This window comes from Dryobates pubescens, chromosome 29 (assembly GCF_014839835.1).
Source record: "Dryobates pubescens isolate bDryPub1 chromosome 29, bDryPub1.pri, whole genome shotgun sequence".
In the NCBI taxonomy this organism is placed as follows: domain Eukaryota; kingdom Metazoa; phylum Chordata; class Aves; order Piciformes; family Picidae; genus Dryobates; species Dryobates pubescens.
This window is the reverse complement of record NC_071640.1, coordinates 3,552,880-3,563,807: the sequence shown is the minus strand read 5'-3', so window position 1 is coordinate 3,563,807 and position 10,928 is coordinate 3,552,880. Positions and strand designations below refer to the sequence as shown.

General features: G+C 59.4%; 1 protein-coding gene across 1 annotated transcript; it reads right to left on the bottom strand.

Annotated features, from left to right (window-relative positions):
• Positions 1-645: 645 nt before the first annotated feature.
• Positions 646-10,928, bottom strand: AGPAT2 (1-acylglycerol-3-phosphate O-acyltransferase 2). The gene is made up of 6 exons (XM_054174327.1): positions 10,641-10,928; positions 6,072-6,205; positions 5,429-5,604; positions 4,403-4,498; positions 2,771-2,843; positions 646-1,705 (listed from the first exon to the last, which is right to left on the bottom strand). Exons 1-6 carry the CDS (start codon positions 10,826-10,828, stop codon positions 1,548-1,550), a joined length of 825 nt encoding a protein of 274 aa, XP_054030302.1. The 5' UTR covers positions 10,829-10,928; the 3' UTR covers positions 646-1,547.

Here is a 10,928-nt window from a genome sequence, read left to right as displayed (position 1 = left end):
CCCCATGGTCACAATTCCACCAACACAAAGACAGTTGGGATGGGTACCCCACTAGCCCTGGGTGGGTGATCACAAGGTGACACATCCTGTGCCAAGAACAGGAGAGCAAAAGCCTCCCTGAACCCAGGCTAGAGCTGAAGGCTCCCACTGGCCTGGCCTAGCCTTGCTCTTTGCAGAGGGCATCAATGCTCCTGCAGCTCCCAGTGAGAGCTCCAGCAGTGCTGCAGGGTCCAGAGCACAGGGAAAAGCCCTTTCTCTGAAGGGCAGAAGGAGCCAGTTTTCCCTCAAGGGAGGGCTGAGGCCTTCCCAGCCCGGTTCCAGCTGCAGCTCACCCCCCCTGCAGCTCTGCAGAGCAGCAGCTCCGCCGAGATCAGCAGGGAGACGCGGGACAGGCACCATCTTTTGGCCAGTGCTGACCATGACAAGTGGCCAGACAAGCACCACAGAGCCCTGTGCATCTGCCAGGCACCAGGAGGCTGCTGCCAGCAGGCTGAGCCACCCCCACAGCAGGGAGCTGGCAGCAAGGTTCCCCAACAGCAAGGAAGCTCTGAGCCACCCCAGGCGCTCGTCGTGCAGGGTGTGTGCCACAAGCAGGTCACACAAGCAGGAGGACAGGGCTGCCCAGGGCTCTGACAGATCCTTTTAACAGCAGGCTGGTGGCTCTGAATGCAGGAACAAGTGTGAGGTTTTGTTCAGAAGATGACTGAACTGGCAGGGCTGGACAGCTAAACCCTGCCCAGAACATTTATGCTGGCTTGGTCGGACTTCAGCTTCCCCCTCCACCGCTGCACCCCTCAGGGGTGCTTGTTCTGACACGACAACCAAGGCCAAAGGGACACTACAAGGCTGACTGGCCCCACACATTCCCCTCTGCAGCCCAGCTGAGGGTGTTGGCCCATGGTGCTTCCCTCAGAAGAGAAAGACTTGGCTCAGGAGCACCTGGGCAACAGAAAGCCCCAGCACAGGATGCTGCTGTGACCCAGGGGTGTCTCTCAAGGAGACAGGCCCTGCTACAGAGACAGCCCCTGGGCTCCACTGTGCCTGATGGCTCCCAGCTGCCCAGGGAGGGTGCTGCTGAAGAGCCAGGTGCTAGATTTTCACCTGATCCTCATCCCTGTTTGGGCAGCATCAAGGTTAAGCAGCTACCAGCTGCTGCCTGGGGGCTCCCACCTGGGCCAGCGCTGGCTGCCTGCTGCAGGGACACTCGCACGGGGCACAGCTCTGCCCCACGGCCAGGTTTTTGTTCCCACCCCACCCCAGCTGCCTGAGCTGGGGCAAAAACTCACCTCTCTGGTCATTGAGCCCTTTGGTAGGATAAGTTTGATGCCTGAGAAATTCAGAGAAAGGAGAAGTTTCATTTGGGAGATAAGGAACCCATAAGAGAAATCCACTCGAGGAGGAACCTCAGCGCTGGCTCCACACCCCGGGGGCCAGGCCGTGGTGTGCCCAGAGTCAGAAGTCGCTGCAGAAGCAAAGCTCCTTTGGTATTTGGCAACAGACAGGTCCCTGCAGGCCACCACCACACGGTGACGCCACCAGAGAAGCCTCTAGGAGGAGTCCTTCGCCTCGCTCGGGCTCGGGCGGCCGGAGAGCCTGAGGAAGGTCTCCCTCATGGTGTGGAAGCATCTGTCAGTGAGGTCACTGATGTCGTCTGAGGTCATGCCTTTGGTCTCTATAGGAGGCAGAACCTCAACCTTGATTTTGCCTGGGAACAGGACAAAAGCTTGTGAGGAATGCACCATTCTCTGTCCTCCCAAGATCCTGCTCCCCAGACAGCCCCAGCACAGCCCCCACAGGGCTTCCAGCATCCACCTCTGGTCTCAGGGGCAAGACATCGCTCTGCAGTTTAGATCTTGCCCTCAAACAGCTGCATCAAGCAGAGCATTTCCCTTCTGGCCCAACCTGACACCCCAGCCAGAGCTTGTCCCTTCTCACAGCCACTGTCACTGCTCTGCACCCAGCTGCTGGCCAGAGAGTAAAGGGAGCCCAGGGCTAAGGACCAGCCCAGGAGCTCCCTCCATCTGCTTCTGTCCTTCAACCTTTGGCTGTCTCCAGCCACCCAGGCAGGGAGCATGGCAAGCACAGCTTCCTCCTCAAAGTGAGAGTCACAGAACTGTCAGGGTTGGAAGGGAGCTCAAGGCTCAGCCAGCTCCAACCCCCCTGCCATGGGCAGGGACACCTCACACTGCAGCAGGTTGCTCACAGCCACCTCCAGCCTGGCTGCAAACACCTCCAGCAATGAGGCTGCCACCACCTCCCTGGGCAGCCTGTGCCAGGCTCTCACCACCCTCATGGGGAACAACTTCTCCCTAACATCCAATCTGAATCTACCCAGTTCTATTTTTTTCCCTTCTCCCCAGTCCTATCCCTCCCTGACCCCCTCAAAAGAGAACTGCTCTGAACTGACCAAAAGCCAACTTTCTGCCCAGCATTTGTGCTGCCAGACTTCTGAGCTTGGCCACCCCCAGACTCTCTGCTTTGCTTGCTGAGGAGCCCCAGCTTTGACAGGTCAGGAGGCAGAGCATGCTTGCCTCCTCCCTCAGGCCCTCACCAGGTGACTTGGGCTGTGCCAGTTCTAAGGGGGAGAAGCAGTGTTCAAGTATTTAAAGGAAACATCCCTCTGGTGCCCACTGCTTGGAACTGGCTCCACACACCTCCCAGAGGGACTCCTCTTCACCCCAGCTCTGCTTCCCTCTCACCCCCCTGTGAACCAGATCTCTACACCACCCCATCTCCAAGGCACTGTGAAGCCCCTCAGGCTCTTCAGTACCTGATGTAAATAGCTTCTTCTTTGGGTCATAGAAGGTAGTGAAGGAGGAGTACACCACAGGGATTACTGGCACCTTGTGGAAGAAGAGGAAGGAGTTACTTGCACTGCAGCAGCTCAGGGCAGGCCAGAGGTAAGCAGCAAAGCCCACACAGGGGAGCTGACCTGGCCCAGCACACACCCCACAAGCAAGAGCCACTTCCAAAGGCTGGGACAGCCAGGAGTCCAAGGGGATAGAAACTGCCCCCCAGCAGCTCAAGGCACAGGGACTTTCAGGGGCTAAGTCACACTTCAGCCTCAGGTCAGCACCAGCTCTCAGGGCTTCTCATGCCAAGCCAGGCCTCAAAACTCAGGCCCTTTCTGACCTGCAAGCATGGGAGGATGCCTGCTTTGGCAGGCTTTGCTGTGCTGTACAAGCACCTGTTTGGGGCAGGCCAGCTGCTGTGCCTCCAGCCCCTCAGGGAGGGAGTCACCAGTTGCAATCCATTGCTCCCAGGGAAGCCTCAGGCAGGCAGAGGCACAGCCAGCAGGGCAGGCACAGAGTCCTTATTGCAGTGCTGATGACAACACAGACAAGAGCTACAGTTGGTGACTCAGAGGGAGTGTGAGCAGAGCTCTGTGCCTCCTTCCAGCAGCTGCCAGCTCCTGCCTTGGTTGCATCAGCACAGCAGGAATGGGGATGGCACAACCCAGGCTACAGCCTGGGCTTGGCCAGTTGAACCCGCTCAGATCTGGCACCCACTCCCTTCTCTAGGATCATCTCCTTCACTCAAGGCATTTTCCCCTCAGGCCCTGAGTCATCCCAGGCCTCAGAAGCAGAGCAGAGCATGCAGAGGAAGGGAAGGCACCCACCTCCTCCCAGACACCCTGAGCAGGGTGGCTCAGGTTCCAGTGACAAGCTGGGCACGGGAGCACAGAGCTCTGCAGCATCCCTGGCACAGTGCCCTGAGCTCTGCCCTGGCAGCCAGCACTGCCCCCTCAGGAGGGCCAACAGCTCTGGCTGCCCACAACCAAGGAGCAGTCTGTCTGCTCTCCCACTCACTGCTCATTGAGGCTGTCATCTTGAAGAGAGGGCATTTGAGACATCCCAAGAAGTGCCATAGGGCAGTCTGGGAGGGAGCAGCCATTCCCACACTGAGCAAGCCCAGATGTTGCTCTAAGCCATCAGCACTAACAAGGCCAAATCCACACCACTGCAGCCTGGGGATCCCAGCAAAGCTCTGGGAGCAAAGCACCTGCTGGGCTCCCTGCCAGAAGTGAGCTGAGTGCCACAGCCATGCTGCCAGAAGCAGGGCACAGACACTGCCAGGCAGCACAGCCCAGAGCTAGAGGGTCAGCTGTCCCTGTGCCCCATGCTCTGCTCTCCAGCTGGGAATGCAGTGCTGGGGCAGTCAGGACTGAGAACCAGGCAGCTGCCCCACTGCCTGCAGCCACTCCTCCCCTCCTGACAGGGATGGCAAAGCCTCTGGGCTGGTGCTGGGCAGCACTTGTGACACTCAAAGGTGGTTTAGCTGAGGAGCTGAGCTGAGAACACCTGAGAGCAAATAAACCACAGCACAGCACTGCCTGAGCAGGCTGCAGCACCACTGCAGAAGCATTCAGGGTCCCCAAGCAGCAGAGAAGCAGTGCTGTTACCTGTGCCTGGACAGCGAGGTGGAAAGCTCCCTTCTTGAACGGCAGCAAATCCCCTGTGCAGTTCCTGGTGCCCTCTGGGTACACCCACACCTTCACCTGCACATGGGGAGAGAAGGCTCTGCTCCAGCAACCCCTCTGCAGGGCTCCCTTTCTGCAGGCTGAGCCAGCAGCCAGCCTCACCCAGAGCTGCAGGTGGCTGTCACTCAGGCACCAGGAGCTCCACACAGAGTCATAGAACTGCCAGGGCTGGAAGGGACCCCAGGGCTCAGCCAGTTCCAACCCCCCTGCCATGGGCAGGGACACCTCACACCACAGCAGGTTGCTCACAGCCACATCCAGCCTGGCTGCAAACACCTCCAGGGATGAGGCTTCCACCACCTCCCTGGGCAGCCTGTGCCAGGCTCTCACCACCTTCATGGGGAACAACTTCTTCCTAACATCCAATCTGAATCTCCCCACTTCTAGTTTTGCTCCATCCCCCCCAGTCCTATCACTCCCTGACACCCTCAGAAGTCCCTCCCCAGCTTTCTTGGAGCCCCCTGCAGATGCTGGAAGGCCACAATTAGGGCTCCTGGGAGCCTTCTCTTCTCCAGACTGAACAGCCCCAGCTCCCTCAGTCTGTCCTGAGAGCAGAGCAGCTCCAGCCCTCTGCTAATCCTCCTGGCCCTTCTCTGGACACCTTCCAGCACTTCCAGATCCTTCCTGTAACAGAGGCTCCAGAACTGGACACAGAGCTCCAGCTGTGCTCTCACCAGAGCAGAGCAGAGGGGGAGAATCCCCTCCCTGGCCCTGCTGGCTCTGCTTCTCTTGCTGCAGCCCAGGATGTGGTTGGCTCTCTGGGCTGCAAGTGCTCACTGCTGCCTCATGCTGAGCTTCTCATCCCCCAGCACCCCCAAGGCCTTTTCTTCAGGGCTGCTCTCAAGCCAGTCCCTGCCCAGCCTGTATTGGTGCTTGGGACTGCCCTGACCCCATCCCTCCAGGGAGCCCAGACATGTGCCACCCACCAAGTGTCACAGTTACACTCACTTTGTCACTTGCCATGGTCTTGGCCACCTCTGACATCACCATCTTGGCACTGCTGGTGCTCTTCCTGTTGATGAAGATGACTCCCCCGAGGTACATGATGAGCCCCACAGAGCCAGTGTACATCAGCTCCTTCTTGGCCACCTGGGCACAGTTGTCAGGCAGGATCTCCATCAGGCCTAATGGGATGGCAGAGGGTGAGAACCAGCAGCCACCCCCCAGCCTGCACTCAGTGGGACAAGAGAGAAGGTCTGAGGTGTGGAGGGGACTAACAGGGAGAGGCCAGGGGGGGCTTCCCTGCTGCCCTCAAGGGAGCAGGGGGAGACTCAGCCCCCAGGAGGATCACAGGGGCAGGGTGGCTGCAGCACCTGGCCCCTCAAGAGACAGCTGGGTGCACAGCAGGGCCACCTCTGTCACATGGGCTAGGCCAGCCAGGCTGAGAGCAAAGCAGGGAGCCAAGACTAACCCAAAGCTGAGCAGTACCTGGGAGCTGCACGGGGCTGGGGCTGCTCAGGGTGAGGGGACAGCCTCCCTGCAGCCAGCACTGAGGCAGCTGGAGCAGCTGGCTCAGCAGGACAGACCAGCCAGGGCAGGACTTCTGACGGTGGCCAGCTGAGCTGCTCCCTCCCTGCCACCAGCAACTCACCCATCATGTCCAGGATGCTCTGGTGGTTGGATACAATGATAGCAGGGCCCTCCACGTCGAAGTTCTCCAGCCCCTTCACCTCAAACCTCACACCAAGCAAATACTTGAAGGTTTTGAGCACATTTTTGATGATTCTGCAGAAGAGAAGAGCAGTCAGACAGCAGCAGGGCAGGGAAGTGACAGGGTCTGCTGTACCCAGGGTGGAGGGGAGGCAAGAGCAGCTGTCTGGACAGAGAGCCTCCAGTTTGATTGGCCCTGTGATCCACCCAGAGGTCTGTCCTGCACCATCCCATGTGCTCAGGGTGCTTCACTTGTGTGCTGAGCCCTGTCCACTCCCAGTGGAGGAATGTCACTGGAAGCCTGAGGGAAGCCAGCTGTAACTCAAGGCCACACAGCATGGTTCATGCTTCTTCCTTCAAGCTGACAGCAGCAGCTCACCCCCAGCTCTGTGGAAGAGGCAATTCCAGCCCAGGAAGCCTGCAAAGGGAGGGCAAACTGGAATCCCTCCAGTGCCCAGCAGGGAGAGATGCTGGTTTGAAGTTGGATCAGGGAGAGATGCTGGTTTGAAGCTGGATCAGGGACCACTCCTCCTGCCAGTCCCACTCGGTGCTGTTTGTCCCTAGCCTGTGCCAGTTTGCTCCCATGCTAGTGGTTTTCCTCCTGCAGCCAAAGCCTCACAAGCTGCTCAGCTTCTCCAGGAGCTGCCACTCCTCAGCACACAGAACCTGGGGCCCCCACACCCCGTGCCCAGGGCAGGCTCTGCCAACCCTGCTCCTTGCAGCGCTGGAAGGTGCTGCCTGACAATACAAACATGGGGCTCCATTACCCCATGGGAGGTCCAGAAAGGAGGAGGCTGAAGATCAGAAACACTTCCAAGGATGAAAGCAGCCCGTGGGATGCTCCCCACACAGCTTGGCAGAGGCCACGTGCCCCCAAGCAAAGCCATCTTCAAGCACACAGCTTCTTCCCCAGTGGATCTACAGGTCTGTCCACAGTGCTCCCAGCTCTCCCCCCAAGGGAGACAGCAGCCCCTGCCAAAGCATCAAGCTGGCTGCCATGCCCTTGCTGAGCACACCCAGACCCAGCCAGCCCATGGCAGCAGGGCCCATCTACACCACCCCCGGACAGGTGGGAGCTGAGGACCCTCCAACTCGGCCAAAGGACACAGTCAGAAGCTGGCAGCACCCAGGGGCTATTTTGGGCAGTCATTTGCTAGGAGAGGAGGCAGAGAGGAGCTTGCACGTGAACAAAGCTCCCAGAAGCAGCCACCAGCTCTGCTGTCCCCTGCAGCAGATCCAGGAGCTGACCTGCCCTACCAGCAAGCATCTGAATGCCCTGCCTCAGGGCCTGCCTTCTCTCCCTGGCAGACAGGGGATGGAGATTGCCTCCTTGCAGGAGGAGACTGAGGGACAGGGTCAGCTTCTCCCCCCCCCCAGGCTCCAGCTGGAGAGCTGAGTGGCACCATCAGCCTGGGAAGCATCCCTGTCACCCAGGGCAGGTGGTCAGCACCCAGCCAGTGTCTCCTTCTGGCTGAGCAGCAGCTCCCAGCACCTGCTCCACAAGACTATCCCCACTCACTCCTGCCTTCAGCTCTTCCACCACGCACCTCCGCCAGCACAACTTGCTCCTACCCCACAGTGGGGTTCACCTCTCTGTGGGTGTGCCCCAGCATGCAGACCCACCCAGGCACTGGCTGTGAGCCTGGAGTTCAGGCCAGGCCGGTGCCTGCAGGTGACAGCTGGGTGACAGCACTGCTATCAGCTGCCGTGGTTGGAGCCTGCTGCAAAGGTCAGCGCCGCACCCGGGGACGCGCGCAGGGCACGGAGCTCTCACAGCTCGGCAGGAGGGCTGTGAGAGCACAGCCCAGGGGGAGAGGGGCAGGGTGACAAATCTGTGAGGTCATGGTGGATGTCGTGCCACCAGGCCGACCTACATCCCACTTCTCCTCCCTTCTGACTGCCAACCACAAAAGAGGTCACTGCTCTGGAAGTCACAGCGCTCCAAAGCCGCCGGGAGAGGCTGGTTACACATTACTCAAGAGCAAGCATCCAACTTCCTCCTGCCAGTAAGAAACCAGCATCTCCTTGCACAAGATGTGGCCTGAGCCACTGAAAGAGGCGAAGGGGCAGAGCTCAGATCAAGTTAAGAAGCACCAAGTGGCTTGCTGCCCTGCTGAGCTGGCCACGTCATCCCTGGGGTCAAGCAGACGGGTCCTACCCCCCTCCGGCTCGGCAAGCGGCTCCTCTGCTGGGGTGAGTGGTCCTGCCCTGCTGCAGCCACAGCTGCACACAGCTGGAAACCTGATGCATTTATTGCCAGGCACAAGGAGAGGGCAGAAAAATGGGAGAGAAAGTGACTTTTCAGTGCATCTGTAACAGACAGAGCCTGAAAGCCAGCAGCTCCCCCCCCTCAGCTGCAGAGGGCCCTGCTCCACGGCCTGTGACAGAGGCTTTTGGGGGATGCTCTGATCTGCAAGGATTAATGAAGCGTGCTAACCAGATTGCAAGAGGTCTCAGCACCAGATAAACAGCTCTATCTCTATCAGCCACAGCAGGCAACCTCTTCCTAGTTCCACCAGCTTAGCACTGGAGCCAAGAGCACGGCAAGGACAGAGCGTTATGTACTGGGCAGCGATGCTGTTACCGCTGTCCATCCACCAGCCTGTGCCCCGCTCCAATCTCCTTCCCCCAAGGCTGGGATGCTGTAGAAATCAGGAGCTCACTGCACCACCTCTGCCACAGCCCTCCCAGGGGCTGGGATACACAACCAGGATCAGCAGCCAGTGCCAAGCAGATGGAAGCAACGGGCTAAAGTTACAGGAAAAGGGAGGTTCTGGCCAAAACTCAGCTCTGAGTTTCAACACAAGGAGTTGTCCACTCCAAGAAGCTCCTGCTCCCAGATAATTCCATTAAGTTTACAGGGGATTTGCACAGTTTTGGAAGTGAAGAAATAAACCAACACAACCCAAGAAGAGAGTGCCTCTCTAACTGACATCATAAAGTCTCCCAGTGCCAAGCTGCTCCTGAGCAAGCCACAGCATCCCAAACCAGAGACAGAGCCAGGCTGGAGATCACAGAGCAGTCTGCTGGGGCCAGGGCACCAGAGTGGATCACAGATCACTAGTTGGGCAGGCAGGGCAGAGCCCACAAGGCAACACCTTGGTGCCCTGTGCCCACTCACTCCACCCTGAGCCCTGCCTGTGACAGCTGCACCACAAAACAAAGTCCAGCTCCACTACATGAGACACTGCCCAACCTTTGATCCAAAATGATGTATTCAGGCAGCTAGCTCCCTTTCCCCCCACACCCACACAGTATGGCCTGGACACTGATGGTCAGAGTAGGTCAAAAGCTGTCTCCTGGAAAGCAAAGCAAGGAGCCCACATTCTCCTGTGCTGCCAGCAGAAGTGCCAGCTCTGCCCCAAAGCTGTGCCTTTGCATGTAGCAGAGCTGCCCTTCTCCAGCAGCTCCTCAGCCGCTGCTCCAGGCATCCTGTCAGAGGACAGGCACAGCGAGGCCTGACAGCAGCAAGCGTGCCCTGGGCAGCTGCGGGGCTCTTTGCACCGGGCTGAAGGCAGCACATTAGACACCATCTGCCAGCAGGGCAGGGCTGGGAGCGGGGAAAGAATGCCCCAGGCAGACACGGCTGTCGTGCAGCTTTCCCCCAGACCTGGGTGGTCACAGCAGCATGGCTGCTGGCCACCACCAGGGGAACCCCTCTGATGGGTGATCAGCCCCACACGGGGCTCTCTGAAGCCATAGAACTGTTTTGGTTGGAAAAGACTTTTCAGATCTCACCCCAACCACTAACCCTGCCCTGCCAGGTCACCACATCCACATGGCTTTTACATCCTTCCAGGGATGGGGATACCAACACTGCCCTGGGCAGCCTGCTCCAGGCTTTGACAACTCTTTTGGGGAAGAAACTGTCCTTAATATCCAACCTAAACCTTCCCTGGTGTCTCCTAGGCTGTCTCCTATTGTTCTGTCACTGTTACCTGGAAGACTGAGCCCCACCTTAGCCCAACCTCCTCTCAGGGAGTTGTAGAGAGCCAGAAGGTCTCCCTTCTGCCTCCTTTTCTCCACCTGAACAACCTCGGGTCCCTCAGCCGCTCCTCCCCAGCCCTGTTCTCCAGACCCTTCCCCAGCTTCGTTGCCCTGCTCTGGACCTGCTCCAGCACCTCAAAGTCCTTCTTGGAGCAAGAGGCCCAAATCTGAGCCCAGTCCTCGAGGTGTGGCCTCACCAGTGCCAAGCACAGGGAGATGCTTCCTGCTTTAGTCCTCCTGGCCATGCCAATCTCCACACAAGCCATGGGCCACAGCAGCCCCTCACCGCATCCCCTAGCACCCCCCGGGAGCCGAGAGCCCACGCTGCCGCCTCCACTTTCTGCCATCGCAGCCCTGAGGTGAAGGAGGCCACCATCACCTCCCCCCCAGCCAGCCACGCTGGGGCTGGGACTGAAACCGATCCCCCCAGTTTGTGTTTCACCCTCCCGCGCCTCGGCTCTGCCATTGCTCCCACCCCCGGCCACACTCCCCTCCCTCCCTCCCTCCCTCCTCTTCCTCTTACTTCATGTTCTTGACGGAGCGGCCGCCGTTGACGATGAGGCAGACGGGAGCCGTCAGCCCCGAGCTGACCAAGCACAGCAGGCAGTAGAAGCCGATGCGGACAGCGAAGTTGACGGCCGGGCTGAGCTCCATCAGGACGTGGAGCAGCAGCAGCACTGCCGCGCCCCACAGCAGCCACCCCAGCTCCATGCCGCCGCTTACACCTCGCTGCCCTACCCTGCCCGGCTCTGCCCGGCCCGGCCGAGGAAACCCCGCGGCCGCCTCCGCCGCGCCGAGCGGCCTCGGCTGC